Raw genomic sequence first — 22,609 nt, 5'->3', positions numbered from 1 at the left:
CACTCGAGAATTCTCGGGCCCGAAAACGATTTATTCCTAATTTGAAAAGCTTGCTAATTCCTATAAAATTTATGGTATCTAAACGTGTTAAAATACTGTCAAACATCGTATTTTACCACAAAGATGCAGAGATTTAAATATTTTGATCTTTCCCGAACTTCTCGGGCCCGAAAATCACATGTCTTAAATATTAAGAAAGTTCTCGGGACCTCGCAGTCACCCGAGACTTTTCGGGTAACTTTCTGGCTTCAGCAAAACTTCGAAAATAGCCCTTTTGAGCGTAATCATTTGGAATATGAACCAAGAGTAAGTTTAAACTGTTCTAAAACATGAAAGCGGTTCTCCAAAAGGAAAACATGCGAATTTTTTGGGCAAAATGCAAAATAAAGTTTTCGGACCCGAGAATTCTCGGGTATTTCGAGAAACGGACGCTTGATAGTCAAATGCGAGTCCTGCATTGATAGAAAGTGCGAGAGACACTGTACTTGGAAAGAGTGCCGTCTTATCTTTCCGGGCAATTGGGGGATGTGAATAGAAATGGGAAAGGGACTTGTTCTTTCGATTTTTAAATACGGACCGCGACGATAATACCAAGCAACATAGCTTTCTACCTGTTTGTTTCTTTAAGTTCGCTTGTGCGTGTCGCGCCTCTGTTCTTTCGCGTTCTCGTGTGTTTGTTTCCGCAGGAGAAACCTCTGCCGAAAGCTGCTATCGAATCCCGTTGGGCATTAATTCATCAATTCGCGAAATTATTCGCGCGCAAATGATGACACAAAAACCTTCTTTAGTGTTTGTTATTTGCTGTGTGTTCGGCTGTAACCCCGCACGCGAACAATTTATTGTAAACATTTTTTGCTCTAGATTTTGCTCCATTTTCTGTAACATTTAACTTAATTGCGAAGTTGCGAAATACAATAAAAACAAAATTGATCGTCACTGCTAAAAATTATCAGTCATTCCTTCAGCTCAAAGGTATAAATCGCTTCTCTTCTTGCACGTACATTCATTACAACGCGTGCGCTAAGTCAGTCATGATATCGAAGAATCCAGCATTGGTATTGCGCCTAAGCCCCTAAGGCTCGTAGAAGGCTTTAGAAACTATCATGACTTGCGCGCCAAAACCTAAGACCCTGTCCCCACACGTTTCAGTTTTCGTTTGAAAACGCAACCTTTTTGTTCCGTTTTCAAAAATGTTCCGCGTCCACACGAGGCGTTTTCATTTTGATACAACCTGTCCCCACGAAAACGCAAAACGATACGAAAACGATAACAAGCTCTACAGCGCATGCGTACTCGCGCGCCAACTGGACTGGACCTGAGTTATCACGCCATCGTTTTCGAAAGGTTCCGTTTTCGTCCGTCCCCACGGCTCCGAAAGGGTATCGTTTTCAAATTGTTCCACTCTGGAGATCGTTTTCAAACTGTTCCGTTTTCGGTCATCGTTTTCGCGTTTATGTGTGGACGATACCCGTATCCGTAACAAAAAGGTTGCGTTTTCAAACGAAAACGGATACGTGGGGACGGGGTCTAAGTAGACCGTCACCCATTGCGCAATAATCAGAATAGTAGTTTACTGACGCGGATCAAATCGGCATCTTTAGGACTGGTAATAGGTCGATAGATCCATTTTTTTAATTTATTTTTTATCTAAATACACACACAGAATTGACCTGTTGACCATCTCTTCAACTACCTGGATATTTATATTAGTTATTCCGCATGATTTACTGTTTTTGCGATCGTCGAAATAATACTCTTAAAATGAAAAAGATGGATAAGGATTGAGCCCTAAAGCTGTACGGTATATAAGTTAGAAGATAAGTTTCAGAATATAATCCTCTGTATTCTTTCTACATTTTGTATTAGGCCTATTGACTGGAACGCGAGCGCTTATCGAAGTTGTGTCAATTTGTGGCAAACCAAAAAAATACATATACTCTATATACTAGAGAAGAAGCAAAAGCGAGTCATAGATTTAAAGGAACGAGCGAGTATTTTAAGTAAGACTGTTCCACGGCGAGCAAAATTCCAGGAACGAATTAATTTTGAGAGCATTCTTTGAAAATCTACCCCTCGCCCCAGGCCGTCACAGGAATTTTTGTAAAACGACAGCCATTGAATAACAGCCCGCATGCATGCCTCTATCATGTCCCAAAGACTATTCAAGAATAATTTATAAAATCTGGGCTCGTAGCATTTCAAAAACTCCCGCCTTAGTCCCAGGCTTCTCACGGCCTCTACCAAATATACCACGCATAACGTATTCTCATACCTTAGAGGCCCTATGAGCGGGGATTAATAAATGATATAGTAACACTAACGGTGTTACTATATCATATATACTGCATCATTTTGGGAACTTGAATCAGTTCGAGTTACCAAGCAGAGGCTCATGGGAAACTTGCCCCGCCAAGAATTGGGTCCTGGGTTGAGTTAATGGGTTCACGCTTTGCTCTGGTTTACCTTCCTCCCTAGCATATCTTGCCGCGCTAAGGGACGGACTATGAGACAATTGAAGGGGGAGGGGTATGGAACAAAAAAAATTCATACGCGCGATGAAAAAATGCATGCAGCCCAAACCAGACAAAAAAAAGCAAAATGTGAACTTTAGAAGCACACTAGCATACACACATTGGCACCAGTCGGGCCAAGACGGGACGCTAGCACAGTCTATTACCCGTGCAGTTCGGCAACCATGGACAGCTGTTTCGTCCTTATTAGGACTCGTCAGCATGGCATAGCCGGTTTGCCTCAGTTAAACTTCATCGGCAAAAAAAACTGCAGGGCGACTTCGACTCGAACGAAGTGCTTTAAACCACACGGAGTTTTAGACTAGCAAAGATCGCATGCGTGATCCGCACAATTGGCATCACGCTAGCCCGGTCGCAGCTCTAGATCCCACAAGGATCTGAGCTGTGGTTTAAAGCACTTCGTTCGAGTCGAGTAATAGACTGTGCTAGCGTCCCGTCTTGGCCCGACTGGTGCCAATGTGTGTATGCTAGTGTGCTTCTAATGTTCACATTTATGTATACATACTCGCAAGGATAGTTTGGCTATCCGACGGAGTTTTAGACTAGCAAAGGTCGCATGCGTGCTTAATCTTGGGTAGATATCGTGCATAGTCCTCACTCCAGTATCTCACCGTCAGAGCCTTGTTGTGGAAATACCAAGCGACTACTAGAAGGCTTCACACTCACCCTTTAACCTCACTGTTATCGTCACGTGACCACCCACTTGAGGAAGTAATCTAACCTCCACAAGTCTACTGACAGGTCTCTTTCATTCACCAGACAGCAGACATCACAAGCGGAACCAGTTATTTTAACAAAAGCAGGAAATCCAAACCGAGTCTTCAAGTATAAACTGGCTTGATGCCTACCCCAATTGAGGAAGTTAATCTAATACCAAGTCTATTTCGCTGGTCTGCAGACATCACACAAGCAATTGTTTGTTATATTTAGTTACAAGACAGGAAGTTAACGCCGGGTCTTAAAGTGTTACGTTTTGAATACAAGTTGGAGGGGGAATCTTATACCCACAAGTCTATTTTATGGCCAAACAACACTGACATAAACTAGTTATATTTAGCAACGAGACAGGGAGCTGATGCCAATTGATGTCCTGGGTACAAACACTAACGGTATGACTACCAATATCTGTCTGCTTTCACGATGTCATTTCTTTTCGACAAAGAGCCGCCGTCTTGTTTTTCAGCTCGTGTTTCACGTGTTCGTCGGATGAATACTCTTGAAAACCTGAAGTTACAGCAACAACTGCGAAGTCTGACACTACAACAATCCAGCCGGCATTATCAGCTACATCTGGATAGGAAAGAAGCAGAAAACGAGCTACAGAGACTCAAAAAGACTGTTAATAATACAACGCATTTGGGACTAGAGCGGAGAAAATGCCTCCAGTCATTTAAGAGTCAAGAAATTCGCGTATTTGGGAGCAAGGGTGCAAATTCTTCGAAAGACGAAACGGAAAACATTGATCACAGGGATGCAAAATTCCGATCAAATTCCGAGCCTTTGTTGCCATGTATTCAATGTCGTTGTGCATATAGGAAGTTTATTAAATCTAGAAATCAATATCATTTTGAAAAATACAAAATCTATAGAAATAAATTGAACCATTTAATTGCAATAAGTAAGAGAAAATACTATGAAAAGTACTTTAATTTTAACAAATCTAACATAAAAAATATCTGGAAAGGGATAAAAGAAATTGTCGTGCTAAAGCCTAAGGCTCATTTCACACCTTCAAAAATTGTATCTTCTAATAAGGTTTTAACCAATGTAAATGAGATAGCAAATGAGTTCAATTACTTCTTTGCTAATGTTGGCAGAAATATCAGCAACAATATTCCAAAAGTAAACACTTTATTTTCAGAATTTCTTCCAACAGCTAATTCTAACAGCTTTCTTCTAGCTCCCACATCTACAGAGGAAATTAGAAGTATAATCTTAGGAATTAAATCAGGTAAAGCTTGTGGTTCTTCTAGCCTTCCAATTACAGTTCTTAAAATACTAAGCTCTATTATTTCAAGGCCTCTGGAGATATTATACAATCTGTCCTTTTCTTCTGGCATTGTACCTGATGCCTTCAAAATTGCACGTGTCATACCTATTTACAAATCAGGCTCTCATTTTGACACTTCTAATTTTAGACCAATATCATTATTATCTATTTTTAATCAGTTACTTGAAAGGTTAATGTATAACAGAGTCATAAAATTTCTAGACAAATACGATATTTTGTACAAAAATCAATTTGGCTTTCGAGCCAATCATTCTACAGAACATGCTCTTCTGCTTATTACCGATAAAATCCAAAGATCAATTGAGGGTGGTCAATACTCTTGTGGCATATTTCTTGATTTTAGCAAAGCTTTTGATACTGTTGATCATAAAATATTATTAGCAAAACTTTATTCATACGGCATCCGTGGCATAGCTTATGAATGGTTTGTTTCCTACTTATCAAACAGGCAACAGTTTGTTTCTATTGGTAATGTGTCATCTGCACCACTACCTATAACATGTGGAGTGCCTCAAGGTTCAGTACTTGGTCCCCTTCTCTTTCTTCTGTACATTAATGATTTTAATAACTGCTCCAACTTATTTGACTTTCATTTATTTGCTGATGATGCCAATTTATTTTGTGCCGATTCTTCATTGACATCCTTAGAGACCAAAGTAAACACAGATCTGTATAATATAAATCGTTGGCTTTGTGCAAATAAATTGGCTTTGAACATCAGTAAAACTAATTTTGTCATTTTTCGACCAGCACAAAAGAGGCTGGCTAGTTCTATTTCTTTATCAATCAATAATAATACCATTAAACAAAAAAATAATATCAAATATCTTGGTGTAGTTATTGACTCCTTTCTTAACTGGAAGGAGCACGTTAACCAGTTAAGTAAGAAAATCTCCAGAGGTGTCGGAATAATAGCAAAGCTGCGTTACTATGTATCACCAACAATTCTCACTCAGCTATATTATTCTCTAATTTATCCATTTCTTACTTATGGTGCTATTATTTGGGGCAACACATATGAATCAACAATCAAGCCTCTTTTTATTTTACAGAAGAAAGCTGTTAGAATCATAACTTTCTCATCTTACATTGAACATACTTCTCCTATCTTTAGAAAACTAAATATCTTGAAATCTCCTGATCTAATCTATTACTTAAACACAATATTTATGTACAAATTTAATTTGAATCTACTTCCAACTCCTTTTGATTCTTTTTTTACTACGGTTGCTTCAAGGCACAAATATAATACAAGACTGGCTTCTAAATCATCGTACTGCCTCCCTTTACCTCGAACTAATTATGGAAAGTTTAATATTCGTTTTAAAGGTGCCTCAATTTGGAATAATATCAAAGAACCTACCAAAACCATGCGTTTGCCTAGCTTCAAGGCTGCAATAAAGACCTCAATCCTTGAAAATTATTAGCCTCTATCTAGTTTTTTTGTTTTATTGCATTTTATTTTGCTGCTGCTTTCATGTATTTTGTATTCGTGCCTTGTACGTCCTTGCTATACGCTCCATTTAATTGAACTATTTTGTGCTGCCTAGCCAGATTAGCTTTTTAGTTACTTCTAGGCAGCCAATACCCAAAATCTGTAATTATTATTTATTTTCTTACTGTAATTTCTGTGTGTGGTATAAATAAAGTTATATTGTTGTTGTTGTTGTTATATACAGGTTATCGAGTTCGGAAAAAAGAGATAATTCGATCTGGCAGTTCACGAAGCTTGCCGGAATGCCTGCGAACAAGTACATCAAAGGAAAAAGAGGCGAAAGATATAGACAACACAGGTAGACCGTATACTCGTAAAGCACAACATGTCACTTTCAGTGAAAACGAGCAAATTATCAGGATTGAAGACGACCAAGTGTCGATGACTTTGCTGAGAAAACGTTTAAAATTTGCAAGCGAATAATACCCCTTGATAGTGAATTCAACCGTGCTTTAGACGGATATTGGTCTGTTTTCATCTACTTTTAGCAGTTCTGTCATTATGGATTGCCTTGAAATGCAAGGCATTTTATTGAATATATTCAAAGCAGACATCCAAATGGCCCGGATAATAAAACTAGACAAATTTCTTGTGCACGTGGTTTAAAAAACTGTTAAAAAAATTAATTGTTATGGGTTGTCACAACTCTACCCTGGGTACCAGAGCCTCCAGACTTCTCTCGTCCAGTGACGCTCGGCCAAAATGCCGTGACGAGCGAACATTTCAATGGACATTCTGGAGGCTCTGGTGCTTTAATGGGTACCAAAACCCAAACCGTAAAATTTCTCTTATATGAGCAAGAAACTGAAAGCATCATATTCCTAGAATCCAGATCCTAAAAGACTACAGCCCTCAGATCACAACTGCTAGGAAAATTATGTACATTATTTGTATTGAAATATGTCTTATAGTTAAAATGTAAGTACATAATTCATACTTGAAGGCAGTGTTAACTGTATAGTCCTCTTGTCCTAATACTGATGGACTTCTGCAAAGTCATCTCCATACGAAACAACGTTGTCTGACAACCGTCCCTTTTCAGCTCGTCGACCGTCTTTATTAGGAATTTCCTTGAATTCTAGCAGGTGTGTTTGTTACTGCCGCCGTCTTGAAATAGAGACCTTGACAATAACTGTCGTCACAGGCCTTTGTCGCGCTTTCGCCTCAGGCTCAGACAAAATTTGGAAAGCGACAGCAATAGCCTAGGTTCGATATACTGTATACTCCAGTGCTTATTACAAGACACATAGCACCAAGCCAGTCCAGTTCTAATACATCTACTGTAGAAGACAGCTTCGAATTGAGGTTATTTTTTGTAGACACTGGAGCACAAGTCGAACCCGGGCTATATGTTTGATATGATTTATGGTGCATCCATAGAATTCAAATCTTTATATTTTAGACCTAGAAAGATATGACATGATAACAGCATCCAAACACACCCTCCCCCACCTCCATCGAGTCATACTGTATTATTCAAGGACCTTACACTCTGCTTTTTAGGTCCTCTAACCTTTGCGACCTCTGATGGGAAGCTTGGTATACAAACCTTCACCTGTCTACCCCCCACAGTCATTTGCATTGTCGTATAACCCTTACTAAGGGACTTTTCCGGGCGCGCGTCATAAGCGTAGGAAACCTCGTCCTTACTCCTTGGTTCATGAGTGGGTGACGTTTTCTCGTGCGTATGACATTTAGCGGTAAAAAGTGAATGCAATCCTGACGTAGGCTCAACCTTGTGTGCTTTGTGTATTCTTTTACGATGCTTTCCATGCTTCTTGTGCACCCCTTGTTTTGACGCACCCGGTGCTGGGTTGCTAGGGTCTTTAGGCGTTGATAAAGGCTCCTTTGCCGCGCAATCCGTAACATCAAGATGCGGTTCCGGGGTACTATCAGCCTCTTGTGACCTATTACATTTGTCGTGGCTAGAACTGCTTTTAGATCCGTCTTTAACATTGCATCTACTTCCGTGTATGTCACCTGGCAACGGGAAGGAATTATTATTGCAAACATCTTGTTTAATAAGAGAGCTGCGTTCTCCTTCGTTAGTCCAAGCATTCTTCGGCATACCAAGGTTTCGGTTGGACGATATATCAACACTTTTTGGTCTCGTAGTTTTACATCGTGATCCATCATTGCGCGCAACATTGGCTGATGACAAATGATCTGTGCTTTTGCTATATAAACCAGATTTGTTCTCTACTGAGCGTGGCGCGCAGGCTTGATGTCCTGTCTCCCGTGTAGCATGGCCAGCTGTTGCAATAATCTTATTCTCGTTATTGACTAAGCCCATTGAGAGACTGTGGTAATCAGGACCAACCCCTACCTGCACAACAGTTCCTCTATCGTCTTCATCAGAGGAAACGACGTTTAGCGATCGATCAAAATCACATTTGGCATCCGATTTGTTTTCACTTGCGACCGGCAAGCTATTGGAAAATGCTATTAAGGTCTTTTCGGGGTCAGCCTCTTCGCATGAGTCAAGCCTCGTCGAACAACTCTTTCCGTCTTTGTAGAAAACTAATTCCGCAGCAGTCATAAGAGATTTAGATCGCATTCTTCTATCCTTTCGTCCATTTTCGCCTAAATTATCTAAACTTGTATGAACCTTTTTGTGGTTCTTGGAATATAAATGCGCCTTTTTAGCGGTAGCGCCATTTTGTATGACAGCATTCATAAAGTGTCCATCAAAAGGCTCCGGGCATTTCTCGCAATCGCGTTTATTGTGAATGCAGCCCTCGTTGCAGGCTTTAACAGCATAACTCTTCGCGATGCTTGTTGCAAATTCCTTCTGCAAATGATCTTCAGAGAGTTGCACGAAGTTCCTTCTCGATCCTTGCCTAACTGGGGGCTCAATGTCACGGAATTTGTGTTGTATTCGAGAACCAAGTATAAAATCAGCCGAGAAAGGTCGCCTTTTCTTTGGCACAACATCTGCGGGATTCCGTCTTGGACTATGTATTGGTTGCGGCCTAGGGACATCCATTTCCGCAAGTTCATTTTTACATTCTTCCTCGAGGTTTTGGTCAACGTTGGGGGGTCTCAACAGCAAAGTTGCCCAATTTCCAGCGTGGATTTGTAGCGATTTCTTTTTCAGTAAAATCTCATCTTCGGGGTCACCGGCTAAAACGCTGATAGTGTACCCTTTAGATTTTAACAATTTCCTCCTTTCTGTGCTAAGGCCAGGGTTCTGTTTAATCGCCTGTATATTGTCGATAGTTTTATTGAGAGAATCCTTCTCCAAATCGATCTCCAAGTAACGTTGACTCTGCCGTAGATCCATTGTCTTCATTCGCTCGTTCAGTAAGAACACCTCGATATCGTTTTTACGGTGGACTTTCAGGACTTTCCGGGATACAACTGATGGTGCTTCTTGCGGCTTTAAAGAAGACATTTTTAACACCTCAAATTATAAAAACGCTCTTATCGGTTCCGCACAATATAACCCAAGTGCTGCTGTGCGGAAAGCAAACAGCAAGGTCCTTTTGATTTGTTGTTATTCTTAGACTCGCGTTTTAGCTTACTCATTTCGAAGACTTGACATCTGAAGTGTTCTTCTCAGGCTTGTTTAAGTAGCGCAACTAGTTAATTATAAACTTCTTTCCGTGTTATGTAAAACACTCACGCAAACCTTGGACTTACTGAAGACATAACAGACTCGAGAAACACAATGAGCTCAGTGAACCTTATTAAATCTATTATCGATAGATCATTCCATTGCCACTCGTACGTGATACGTGTAAGGGTGTTGAAACTCATCGGATCGGATTCCACATGTGAATAAAAGCTGTGTAATGGTTAGTTAAGGTTTGTCGTGACCTGTATAACAATAAAAATGACATGTGCGTATGGTGTGTTTACCGGACTCCATTTTCGTGATCCCTTAGCCTGTCGTCTAAGCTTCTCTATTGTACTGTCTTTTAAGTGCCGGGAACCTGTTAATGGTTCTGTCGTTGTTTGTTTAACTGTGATGATTAATTAAACCCGTTTAGATTTATCTAATTAATCTTTAAAATCTAATCTCAATTTCCATCAGGAGATCGTAAAATTCAACCTTTGATGTTTCTAGTTACATATTCCGTTGTGATAGTTTATGACTTTTCCAAATACTTTTTGAGAAATTAAAGGGAGACTAAACCAAATTTGACCCATTTTGGCCCGTTTCCTTGTATTTTCGCTACACTCGAATTCAAATTTGGCGCTCACAAACCGTGTCGGCACCATGCCGCCGGAGTAAGTACGCAGCTGCTTTGTCTCCTATTATCTTTGTTCTACAAAGGAGTTCTTTTGTCTCTATTCTTCTCGTTCTTTGTGTCGAGGTGCGGATATTGTTCATTTGCCAATCAAATTGCAGCTTGTAAGAGCTGCGTACTGACCCTGCCGCCGCACCGGTAACAAAATTAACACCTCGAACGTCCACTCATTCTTGGCTATGTGTTTTATCGAACAACCTTCGCAATCTACCACACACACACACAAAAAAAAAAAACAATAAAATGATAAGGAGGGGAGGCGGCTGGTCCATCATTTGTGCAAAATGATTATCATAGCTTCTATCTCAGAAGTATGAAACCTTTTCAATAGCAAACTTTTGGTAGTGGAAATTTTGCGATGCGGAGTGAGGTAATTTTGATTAAAAAAGCACACTTCGATCGTCTTGAATTATAATTATAATCAAGTAAAAACCCATAAGTAAACTGCATTGCAAACAAACTGGGCTTTAAAATTGATATAAGCGCGTTACCAGGATTGGCCGAGGACGGGTACTCAGTCATAGGTAGTCATAGGTATCATATGGAAAAAGCATAGTATTTATGAAGATTCTTGAATAAGAAATAACCCGCTTTTTGGCAGCCGGGGGACGGAAGGGGGGGGGGGGGGGGGTGCGCGAACCTGTGATAATTTCTTTCTTTCATGAACAAATAGTTTGTTTGTGTGAGTCAATCTTCTTGAGTTCTTTTGCATGACATGGTCACAACCGCTGAGGAAGAAAATACTTCATTCTACATACCCCCCCCCCCCCCCCCCCTGTGTATGCTTGCTGTCAAAATACACCGAGCTGGTCCTTTCTAGGTCTTAAGGCGGTATGGTACTCAAAATTGAGAAATTTGAATGGGGTTGAGAAAAAAAATGTTTCCTTCGAATCAGAGGCATAAAGTATCGTATTTTAACTTTAAAATGTATTTGTTTGTGAAAGCAATTCAGAAACGTGGATTTTAAATAGTTTTTTGGCTCTGGGTGATGGGTTGCTATTGGCAACGGGTTTGTTTACGCGTCGTTTTCCTTTGAAAACGTGGCCTTTTCTACTAAAAAATACCAGAATTTATATTGTTTTGGGTTCCCTGTGTAACTCAAGACTGTTCGTGAGCGTTAGGGCTTCGCGGGCGTTAGGGCTTCGCGGGCTCTTTTACTGCCTCTTTTACAAATTCTTTAGCGCTCGTGATCATTACGAAATCTTTCACTTACAATTCAGCTTCTCCTTACTTAGGTATTTACTTTCCAATTTTATATTTACTACTAAACAGAAGATTTTAAACATTTCTGTGAACTTATTATGGGGAGAAACCGCACAGTTCGGAGAAAAACTCGTAAATTCAACGGGAATCAGTACCCGAAGCCAAAAGCATCACATGCAGGGAACAGCGCCGGCTCCAAGCATGGTCACGAAATGGCTGGAAAATCATCATCATCATCATCATCATCATCATCATCATCATCATCATCATCATCATCATCATCATCATCATCATCATCATCATCATCATCATCATCATCATCATCATCATCATCATCATCATCATCATCATCATAATAATAATAATAGTAGTAGATAATAGTACAATAACAGGCTATAGGCTTCTTGATATGGAAGTTCTTGCCAGCGTGTTTGAATGTGTAAGATGTCCTGACTGTGGTGACTTCAACCTACAACTAATGGACATTCCTACCAAAAGGAAAGGCTGTGCTTCCTACCTTCGTCTACTTTGCGGAAATTGTGGATGGTTTAAAGGATTTTTCTCTTCAAAGCAGCAGAAGAGAAGTTTTAAAGTGAATAGACGCATTGTTTACGCAATGAGGTCTTTGCTCCAAGGCCAAAGTGGTGCTAAAAAATTCTGTGTGCAAATGAACATGCCTCCGCCTGCCTCAGCGAAGGCATATAGCAAGAACGCCCAGAAAATCAAGAATGAGTTGAAGAATCTTGCAGAGAAGAGTATGAGCGAAGTTGCTGATGAAGTTAAATCATGTGAAAAGGATAAGATCAACAGCAGTGCTAGGTGTTCTGTCTCATGTGATGGTACTTGGCAGAGACGGGGATACTCTTCACATAATTGCTGCGTAGCAGCCATTTCAATGGACACTGGCAAGGTTCTAGATGTTGAAGCCCTCACACAACTCTGCAAGCAGTGTAGGCAGCATTCACACTTTGATCAAGATAGTGAAGAATACAGATTGTGGAGGGCTGACCACAATAACTGCAAGTCAAACTACAGGGGGTCAGCACCTGCAATGGAAACAGGGCACTGGCAGGATTGTCAAGAGGTCGGTAGATAAGCATGGACTTATCTATGACAAGCAAAAGCATGGTGACAGCAAAAGCTTCAACCATGTAAAAGATGTCTACCTGCCTGATGGACCTGAAGTAATAAAACAGGATTGCATCGGCCATGTTCAAAAGCAAGTGGGCACAGCTCTACGAAAACTAAAAAAGGAGCATGGCAATCTTGGAGGAAAGGGTAAATTAACTGATGGAATCATTGATAAACTTCAAAATTACTATGGCATTGCCATACGGTCCAATCCTGGGAATCTTGAAGGCATGAAGCAAGCCGTGCTAGCAAGCCTTTTTCATTGTGCTTCAAATGAAAAGGCTTGTGTCCATGATCGTTGCCCACCCGGGCCATCTAGCTGGTGCAAATATCAGCAGAAGAAAGCCAGCAAAGATCTTGCTAATTATAAGCATGGTCCTGGACTGCCTCGCGATATCCTGGAGAAGATCAAGCCTATCTATGTGAGGCTTAGCCAAGATGAACTTCTAGCGAAAAGACGGGAAAACTCAGAACCAGAATGAGGCCTTCAACGGCATGATTTGGCAGCGCGTACCAAAAGAGGTTTATGTCGGAAGGGACCTTATTGAATTTGGACTATATGATGCAGTGTGCCACTTCAATGGTGGTGCTACCACCGTTTGTGACCTTTACAGGGCAATGGGGATACCTCCAGGGAAATTCACGGAAGAAGGCTGCCAGAGATTAGACAGGGAGCGCATTGTCAATGCAGAGTGTAAGGAGAGTGCTGAGGTCAAGAAGAGGAGAAAGTTGCTGAGAGGTCTCAGAAAGAAAAAAAAAAGACAAGCTGCAGCAAGCAGAAGGACTATAGCTACAGCTATAGCCGCGAAGTGGCTAGATTAGAGTAAAAAGGGCGTGGCTCTCTTACCATGGCGACCAACTGTTACAAATTTGGTGTCATATTTCTCCTTTTAATGAGGGCAATTCTATGGCATCATAATGAATTGGGTATTATGATTACTGCACGTTTTACATTTTTGAGGTACCATACCACCTTAAATGCACAAAGCAGCAGAACTGCTCACAAGCGTAGGCCGCGCGCGGAGCCCCATAGGTATAGAAATAACTAGGCGACTCAGTTTTTGTTGTCAATGACGTCATTGTCACAAGCTGCCATCCAGCCAGCCAGCCAGCCGCGATCTGCCTCGGCACAGGCCTCCAGAGCGCGCAAAAACAATATGGCGGATGAGTATTTCTGCCCCTCTCAAAAACACACAAAAACTGACTGAAGAAAAGCAAAAAATTGTCGAAAAAGAAGTGCTTGGCAAAAAATCATTCGTGGGGATGCTAAAAACGGATATGAACTTGTCTAATTATGTGCAAAAGGCTGTGTAAAAGCATGGTTGAAATTTTTGCAGAGTCAAGTCTTGTGCTCGAGTCAAGGTCAGCTGAAATGTCAGAGTAAACAACAGGGTAAAGAAAGGAAAATCAAGCTAATTTTATGGACACCTTCTCCGACAAGTGCTTCTATGTATTTGTTCTTGCACTGGCAGACGTAGGTAAGTTAGCGTATTTCATTAAAGTACTTAGTGGAACGATCTTTCGGAGTTGTTTTCTTTTCAAACTTTGAACACCTTTTTCATTGTTGAATTTAATTTATACTTTTAGTACTTACCTCAGGGAATAAATATTCTCGGCTGTATTTATCAAATTCGATCTCTAAATCTGCCATTCACCATCTATCATAGGAAAATTATAACTACTTTTCATGAATGAATTGAATATAAGTTACCAGAGCTGTCAACTCTGTCACAAGATTTTGGACCTCATCATTAACCTAATTTTTGTGAGAATGTTCATAAATTTTCTGTATTCATCCGCTTTTGTTCTCTTGGTTTTTTTTTCACATATTTGCTGTATTTCATCCGATTTTACAAGATTTCTGTCCAACTTGGGTTGACAGCTATGATATACTAGAAATAAAACCAATAGTTATTTTTCATTTCAATAAATGATTGGTCAAATTCTCACAAAGATGAGCAATGCTTAAATGAATTACTTGAGTAAACTCCAGCTTTCTTTGGAGAAAAAAATAGAGAACTGGTTTCCTAAAACCTTAAAGAAATTGAGAGCTGGTCTCCTAAAACGCTAAGTATTAGCAATTTGTGAAAAACAACATATATTTGATAAACACTTGAAATTTAAATCGACTATTCTGGAATTCTGTTTTGATTTTAAAAAAAAGGACCTTGGGAATCTGTTATTACCTAAAAAATATGCCGTGTTTTGATCATCTTCAATATTTTCAATAACCCTGGGTAGCTCAATGTTTTCTTACAAACCTTAAAAAAACTTCTTTTTTTTTTCACATGTCACAATATAATGTGGTCCAAAAGTAAAATTCAGGTTTCATAGAAAGCCAAGACAGCTTTTTTGTAGAGGAGCAATTTGCTTAAAAGCAATGTTTTCCCCCTTTGAAGCTTCTCCTATAAAAGCTCTTTCAACCTCTGGCTCATCAGATCATAGAGAGATGAGACAGCAAAGTTCATATGTTCATTTTCTGTAATGGGTATCATTTTAGAAAATTTTAGTTGGGACTATTTTTAGTTTTAGGTTTTATGAATTAGGCTTTTGTGGTATAATATTTGTATCCTATTATTAGGTTTTATGAATTAGGTTTTTGTGGTATAATATGTGTATCGTAAGGAAATTACCAGTTTTTTCTTTAATGCTTTTCTCCAAACTTCTTTAGGTTAATCTCAGCCAGAGATTCTGAAATCAAGCTGAGACACAAGCTGCTGGCTAAGAGGCATGACCCATGGCAGGATGTACATATAAGGCAGGGAAATGGAGATGCAAGGGTTTCAAGAAAGGGGGAGCCGAATTCATTGTTCCCCGCACCCACCCCTAGATCCGCCCCTGGCCGCATGTTCCATTACAAAGGTTTTTTTTACGTATTCGGACTGACTGGGTTTCCACGTGACGGCCGCGTGTTGGATTTTGCCCGTGCCCTGTCCACGACTTCATCAAACACTTCCGTAGTGAACTTCGGTACAAATAACTTGACTTGTTTTCCACCTATCGTCATCTGCATAGTGGAGTAGCCCTTACTAAGTGCCACATCTGGCCTCGCATCGTAGGCAAGTGCGTCCTTTCTTACTCCAACACTTGGTCTGCGAACACCTTGGAAATGCATAGATTTCCCAGTCGCTCCACTACCTCTGGAGTTTACTGAGTCTCCTCGTTGCTTTCGTGAAAGTAGATCATACCTACGGCATTCTTTCTCCCCATTCACTTTCATAGTGACAGATGATTCTACTAAACTAGGCTTACGGTACTTGTTGGTCTTCGCTTCTTCTATGAATGAGTTCGGGGAGGGGCTCGTTGTTTCCTCGACTAAGGGTCGTCTTGGTAGCAGTTTGGGATCCGACACCGAAATCCTCCGACTTGGCTGAGTTTTTGTTACTTTAATCTCATTATTATTTCTATCCAAAGTGTTTTCCGTTGTGTCTTGCACAGTTTGCATTGTGCGACGTGAACTTCTTCGAGCCTCTGATCTGCTTTGCATTACTACTGCAGCGACAAGTCTTTCATCAAAGTGTTCAAATTTATCTTTTTCAATATTGTCTCTCGTTCCGTCAGAATTCTGACTATCCGGACGATTAATCTCATTATAATTATTTTCCTCGATGGAAATTACAGTTTTAGCGCTTTCCTTTTGTTTCTCCCTGATTTGGGTCTCGTCCTGTCCCATTTTTTTATTGCCTTTCACATGATACAATTCATCTTCCACACATGTTATGACGCTACTTGTGTGAAACGCTGTTGCATTTCTTGCTCTACGAATATCATCTCGGCTCCCAGACCGGCTTATCCGCCTTTCTGATCCTCTCCTATTCACCGCAGTATGCGGCCTTATTTTTAACACTTTCCGTTTGGCTTTTGGCGTGTCTGATAATAACAATAACTCTTGCTCTTTTTCCGATTCTTTATCACTTACATCCTTAAAGTTTCTACGGCTCCCAGGCCGAAGTGGTGGCCCTATGACTCTATATTCGAAGTCTTTTCTGCGAATCACTTCATCTTCGTCTTTAACACTCTCATCCCCATGTTTCTCCTCACAAAGATTGAGATCCTCAAACCGTATGTTCAGCTGTTTTCGTAACTGTTCACCATCGTAACAATGCCTTCCTGCCAACTCGATCTTTTTGCCGTCAGGTCCTCGGAGAGCAATCGGCTCGTCTCCGAGCCCACGAATAGGTAAAACCCGGTAGCCCTTTTCCCGAAGAAGTTTTCTCCTTTCTACGCTGATTCCTAAGTTGTTCTTGACTTTCTTGATCTTGTTCAAATTCTCACGAACTCCATCAATCTCATCAGAGATCGAGCTATAGTTTTTTTTTCCCTCGCCAACTATTGATCGAATACGTTCCTGGAGTCGAAAAGTTTCGATTTCATTAAGTCTATGAGTTCTTAACACACGGGTCGATACAACAGACGGTGGCTCTCGAGACTTCACGAACATTTCTAAATAGTTCTGCTCACCTTAATTGCCATCATCACCCACAGTAATTTAAGGAGTAAGCTCAAAAGTTACTACCAGGTGACGAATAAACAATGATAAACAACGTTACGATGAGCGGTCAATTACCGTTCATATCCTGAAGTCATTGTTGGTCACTTTTGTTCTTTCAGCCAATCAGTGATCGCGTAGAGGCTTATACAATAAGTACTAACAAACACTGGATTAACCTATTGTAAAAACAGATGGGACCGATTATTGTTTCACGGTCACTCAAGATAGGAAATTGTTTGCATGCTAAATTGGTGGTGTACATTTCTACTTAAGGCTCGCGAGATTTGTGTATGAGTCGCCGGTTTCAAGTTTTTGTTATCGGCCGTACCTTTCCGTGCGATGATAATTAATTCATGTAATTAGAAACAGGATCTTCTATATGCCCAGTGTTGGAATAGCCTTTTGAAAAACTTATGTTAAGATAAAAAAAAAACTAAAATGCACTGGACTAATTTAATTAACGACGTTTATTTTTATTGTATTAAACATAACCATTACTAATGAGAGAGTTGTAAAAATACCCCCAAAACAAGCAAATGTGTTGTCTGATGGGCATTCTTCGGCTCAAAAAGGTTATCAGACTATAAATCGAGATTAGTGTGTCTTTTGTTTTTCTCGAACGCCGGAAGATCGTGAAGTGTTTTAATGTTTTCGAGCGTTGAAAGGCCGCGGTGAACTGGTGTCATGAGTTCCCAGCAGAGAAGCATTTTATATAGGCAGGACAATAGGGGACTTGCGCTAAGAGGTCACCGAATGTTTTAGTGGCAAACTAGCGCGCGCTCAGCCTTTTAGAGGCAAAATAACAGCAAAAAAGCAACTTATTCAGCGCTTACGAAAGAAACCAGAATCCTTTTTTTTTTCAGAAAGGGTCCAGTTTCATTTAAACTTTGATTACTTTGTCGTTCTCGGGTGTGACGAGCGCAGTCATTTCCGATTTTTTTGTTTGATCATTTTGTTTTGAATTCGGCCACCGAAAAAGGTCATGTGATCTCTTAGCGCACCCCTATTGAGGAACATGGTGTTTGCCCCCTTAAAACAAATAAAAGGAAAGACAGAAGTCCCCCCAGTCTCATTCATAGCGTCTATGGTTACTCTATCTCCGTTTTTATTTGCCGGGAGAGATGATAGCGAGGCCTAATGGATCTAGACATACGGTTAACTTTTACACGTTATAATAAAGCACCGATAAAACGGTTTATTACCTGCTCTGTGGCCGCCACATTTACTGAAGGAAAAAAAGCAGTCTCGTTAAAATTTTGACAGCTTTTAATAGCATGCTTTGATTTACATAAGACTTGAGAAGTCAATAGTTGTGTGCTGATGGTCAAAAAGAGATAAGTTTCGATATTGCTCGAGTTGATAAGAAAAGAACGCGCAAGAAAAAACAGAAAAGGTAAAACCCTTAAAGTGTGTTTACAATAACGTGGTGAGAAACACCTGCCAAACACTAGGCAAACATTTGAAAGCAAAGTACTGGAATTTCCAACAAAAACACAACGTTGGATGGCACTTCAAGGAGATCCGAAATTAGGGAAAGCTGTTGGTGTATCTGCGAAGATCGTCTTGAATCTAAAACGAATGTGAGGAAGTGAAGCGTTCACCCGTGGTCGAAATGCGCAAATAATCCCTTATTTTAGGATGTTTGGGATTGCGGAAATATTTGTGTTAATCTTGTATGTATGTTTGTTACAAGATCTGTACAACTGTTTTAATGACTATTGTTTTAATTACACAAGAGATACAGCCATAAAACGGAGTAAAACAGGTTGCACAAGAGAGACAGCTACGATCTGGGGTAAAACAATGACGAAGTGGAATAATTTGGCTGTGGAGCCGTCAAAGAGAAAACGAAGGAATAATCACTGCTTCATAGAATGGCAAGCTATGATTTACGACGTCCAAGCGAGATCAATTAAACGTCAAAATCGGACCAACTTCAGGGGACTGTAGGGGTATCGAGCGAAGATAAAAATCGTACGAACAAGAAAAAATAGGGGAGTTTGTAGGTAAAATTAAATTTTATTCATTTGTTGTTTTGCATAGTAATGTTAAATATTTTTTAGTTTATACTTTTGCGCGCGAAAAAGCCGAATAAATTTTAGAGGACAATAGATAATGTAATCGACGGAAAAAAGCTTCTAAGAAAAGTGAGAATAGACAGAATGTGATTTTTTAGTTAAGAGCGAGCTGATAACTATAATACAGAGGAGATTCGCACGTTACGCTAATGTTTCATGTATTCTGGAAAAAGTGGATGCTCAAGTAAGCGTCGTTTAGGCTAAGTATGGCCTTAGAGCACACATTATCCGTCTGGGAAAAGCATTAGAAACAAAGATCCGGAGGGGGGGAGGGGGGTTCGGATCTATTAATAAATGACCTTCGTACTCTTAACCAGCCTTTGGAAACCTTTTCGAAGGTGCGATGGCTTGCTCACTGAGCCCATATACGCACATCGCGCAGAATCCTATTGTCTTTTAGTGTCATCGAGCATTTTTGGGGATAACGAGATGCGTATCACATGCTTGGTTGCTTATGACTCACGCCAGATTTTAACAATTAATGTGTTTATCATCTCTGATGGCCGCCATTATTTATGCTAGCAGAAAAAAATGTTTGACAAATTACCCATTTCAATCGGTTAGCAAGCTATTGCATTACTGTCTATAGTATTTGCTAAAATAATATATAGATTTAGGCACTGCCTAAAAGAGCCAGCATGTAATCAATTTAAGCCATAATATAATACTTATATATATATATGTATGTATGTAATGTGTGAGTGAAGCCGTTCATAGAAAAGTGCTTGATGCACAGGTGTAGAGTGAAATATGTGTGTATGTATATTCTTATTGTTGTTTAACCCGGAAAAACTTGTTGGGTATATGGAGGTATCATCCAATAGGGAACATCGAAGAATTGAAAATGAATTTAAGTTTTTTTTTACAGTAAAATGGGTGCTTTTTTATTCTCTCTAACATTTTAAAACCATATCAGCACACAACGCGTTTCTATACATCATATCGTTTTTGCCAGTAAATGTGCTCCATACTTGCCTACACTGTCCAAATTCCCTTTCTTCCTTTCACATTGCACTACAACTAGATTTTCTTGATTTTTATAATTTTCTCTCAGTTGAAGGGTAATACAAGTAATTTGGTAGAAATTACAAATATTGGATAAACAGTTTTATCAACCTTCTTTACTGTTTTTTTTTTTTTTTTGGCTAATACTCTTTGAATTGACACTTTGTCTTGGGTGGATCGTACAAAACACTGACCCTCGATAGAGGAGGCCCATGGACCCACTAGACCCCCATATTGAAGCATCATGGTTTCAAGGGTATGTACACCTGGTATTTTTGTGTCAAAACATAAAATAGGGCTTGGTGTGGCATTACAAAAAGATGCAGTTGGTTAAAAAAAGGTAGCTATATTTTCATTTCACATCACTTCCATGTACAGGGCTAAATTATCTTTGAAATAATTGCATGAAAGATCAAATGGTACATTGGTGTTAATTTTTGCAAATATCATCTCATCCTAAGTATTGAGCTGTATTCATATCAGCTATTTGAAAAGTAGATTGCTCACAAAACCCTGTGCAGTTATAATTAGTTCAAATTGAAACTATATTCTTTTGTACTAAAAAAAACAATTAAGTCCATTTGCAATAAGGGCCAATGTTGGTCAATGTTTTTTTACCAGCCTCTTTGTCAAAGGGTGAATGAAATAAACTACTCTTAATTAAACTACTCTATTATCTATCTTTTGTTACTTAGCTGTATTAATGAATACATCCTGCCCTAGCATCATGCCTTTAAAGCTGGCAGCTTGCTTGAGTTGGGATTTGCCTGAAAAAAAAATTGGAGAACAGTGACAAAACCCTACGGAAGAATACTAAAGATATAAATATTATGCTGCACAAAACCTAATTGATAAACCTAAAATTAAAAATAATTCCAAGTAACCTTTAAAATAGAACCTTGAACAGAAAATTAATATATAAAGTCTGTTTTTAGGGGCTAATGAGCCAGAGGTTGAATTGCCTTTTGACCTTTCCTTCTTCTTTTCTCTGCCAGTCCCGTAAAAAGTTTTAGAAGGAAAATTTGCTTATCAAATTTAATTTATTTTTATTCCCTTTTATTTATTTATTCCAAGGCCCTAGTCATCAAACCCGGTACAATTCTACTTCCTTGTCTTTGCACCTTGTGTGAGCACACCACATGTGACATGCCCTCAGTCATCACAACCTCACTCCCCTAACCATGCATTTCCCAACCTTTAATTTTACACTCTATGCCGTTTCCTATTTGTCTGCACACACTATAAAATAGCCCTCATTGAGTAAGCGCATTACATAGCCACTCAAACCAGTGCCCACCTCTAAAATCTAATGCTAGAGGGGCATAATATGTTAAAATAAGCATTTGCGATAAGAACTTTTTGATGAATTAGCCCCCCCTACTCATCCTCAAAAATACCCAGACCTGAGTTCTATACATAAAATATTCCAAGCATAGAAACTTACCTAACAAATAAATAACCAAACCTAAATTCTATAGCCCAAGCATACAAAATCTTGCTATAAGGGAGCTTGAACTCTCAGATTTGCTTATTAAATAAAGTCAATTTTCTTCCATTTTTATAAAAAAGACAACAAACAAACTCTGTGCAATAGGCACTGAGATAAAAAATGGGCCTGAAGTATCACCAAATATAAATATTTATTTTCCATACAGTATGATATCTATTACTGCACAATCATACTCCTAGAATCTCCAAGGCCTAGTAATCAAACCTGGTACAAGAGGGGTGAAAAGAAGGGCATAATATGCTAAAATAAGCATTTGCGATAAGGACTTTTTGTCAAATTAGCCCCCCCCCCCCAAAAAAAAAAAAAAAAAAAAAACCAAACCTGAGTTCTATACATAAAATATACCAAGTATAGAAACTTACCTCCCAAACAATTACTCAAACCTATATACCCCAAACATATAAATTCTTAATATCACTATAGTTTTAAAAGGGAGCTTCAACACTTAGACTTGCCTATCAAATCAAATTAATTTAGTTCTCTTTTTATAAAAAAAAGACTCTTTGCGCATATAATAGAGACTGGCGAGAAAAAAAATAAGCCTGAAGTATCACCAAATATGAATAGATATTTTCCATATGATATCTGCTCTAGTGAAGCTTGGAGCCTCTGGTAACCAGGGTATGACTACACTCCCATTCTCCTATTATCTCCAAGGCCTAGTAATCAAACATGGTACAAGTTTACTTCATCTTCACAACCTGTGTCAGCACCCCCAATTAGACATACCCTTAGTCACCACCCCTTTGCAATTACCATGCCTTTTCCTCACCCTAGTTTACACTTTATGCCTTTTTCTATTTGTCTGCACACACAATGAAATACACCCTCAATGGCTCTAACTTGGTGTTAGAACCTGTGTATTAAGCACAATTTGTGTCACAAAACTTCCTTTTTTTG

At 39.4% G+C, this 22,609-nt stretch overlaps 2 protein-coding genes across 2 annotated transcripts; both read right to left on the bottom strand.

Annotated features, from left to right (window-relative positions):
• Positions 1-6,531: 6,531 nt before the first annotated feature.
• LOC125560682 lies at positions 6,532-9,486 on the bottom strand. The gene is made up of 2 exons (XM_048722797.1): positions 7,441-9,486; positions 6,532-7,394 (listed from the first exon to the last, which is right to left on the bottom strand). The coding sequence occupies exon 1, from the start codon at positions 9,429-9,431 to the stop codon at positions 7,500-7,502; it is 1,932 nt and encodes a 643-aa protein (XP_048578754.1). The 5' UTR covers positions 9,432-9,486; the 3' UTR covers positions 6,532-7,394; positions 7,441-7,499.
• Positions 9,487-13,500: 4,014 nt separating this feature from the next.
• On the bottom strand, positions 13,501-17,187 carry LOC116616811. The gene has a single exon (XM_032378869.2). The coding sequence runs from the start codon at positions 17,063-17,065 to the stop codon at positions 15,494-15,496; it is 1,572 nt and encodes a 523-aa protein (XP_032234760.2). The 5' UTR covers positions 17,066-17,187; the 3' UTR covers positions 13,501-15,493.
• Positions 17,188-22,609: the final 5,422 nt, after the last annotated feature.

The sequence above is a fragment of the Nematostella vectensis genome, chromosome 15 (genome assembly GCF_932526225.1).
Source record: "Nematostella vectensis chromosome 15, jaNemVect1.1, whole genome shotgun sequence".
NCBI classification, from domain to species: Eukaryota; Metazoa; Cnidaria; class Anthozoa; order Actiniaria; family Edwardsiidae; genus Nematostella; species Nematostella vectensis.
Note: the sequence above shows the minus strand (reverse complement) of the source record. Positions and strands in the feature narration are given on the sequence as shown.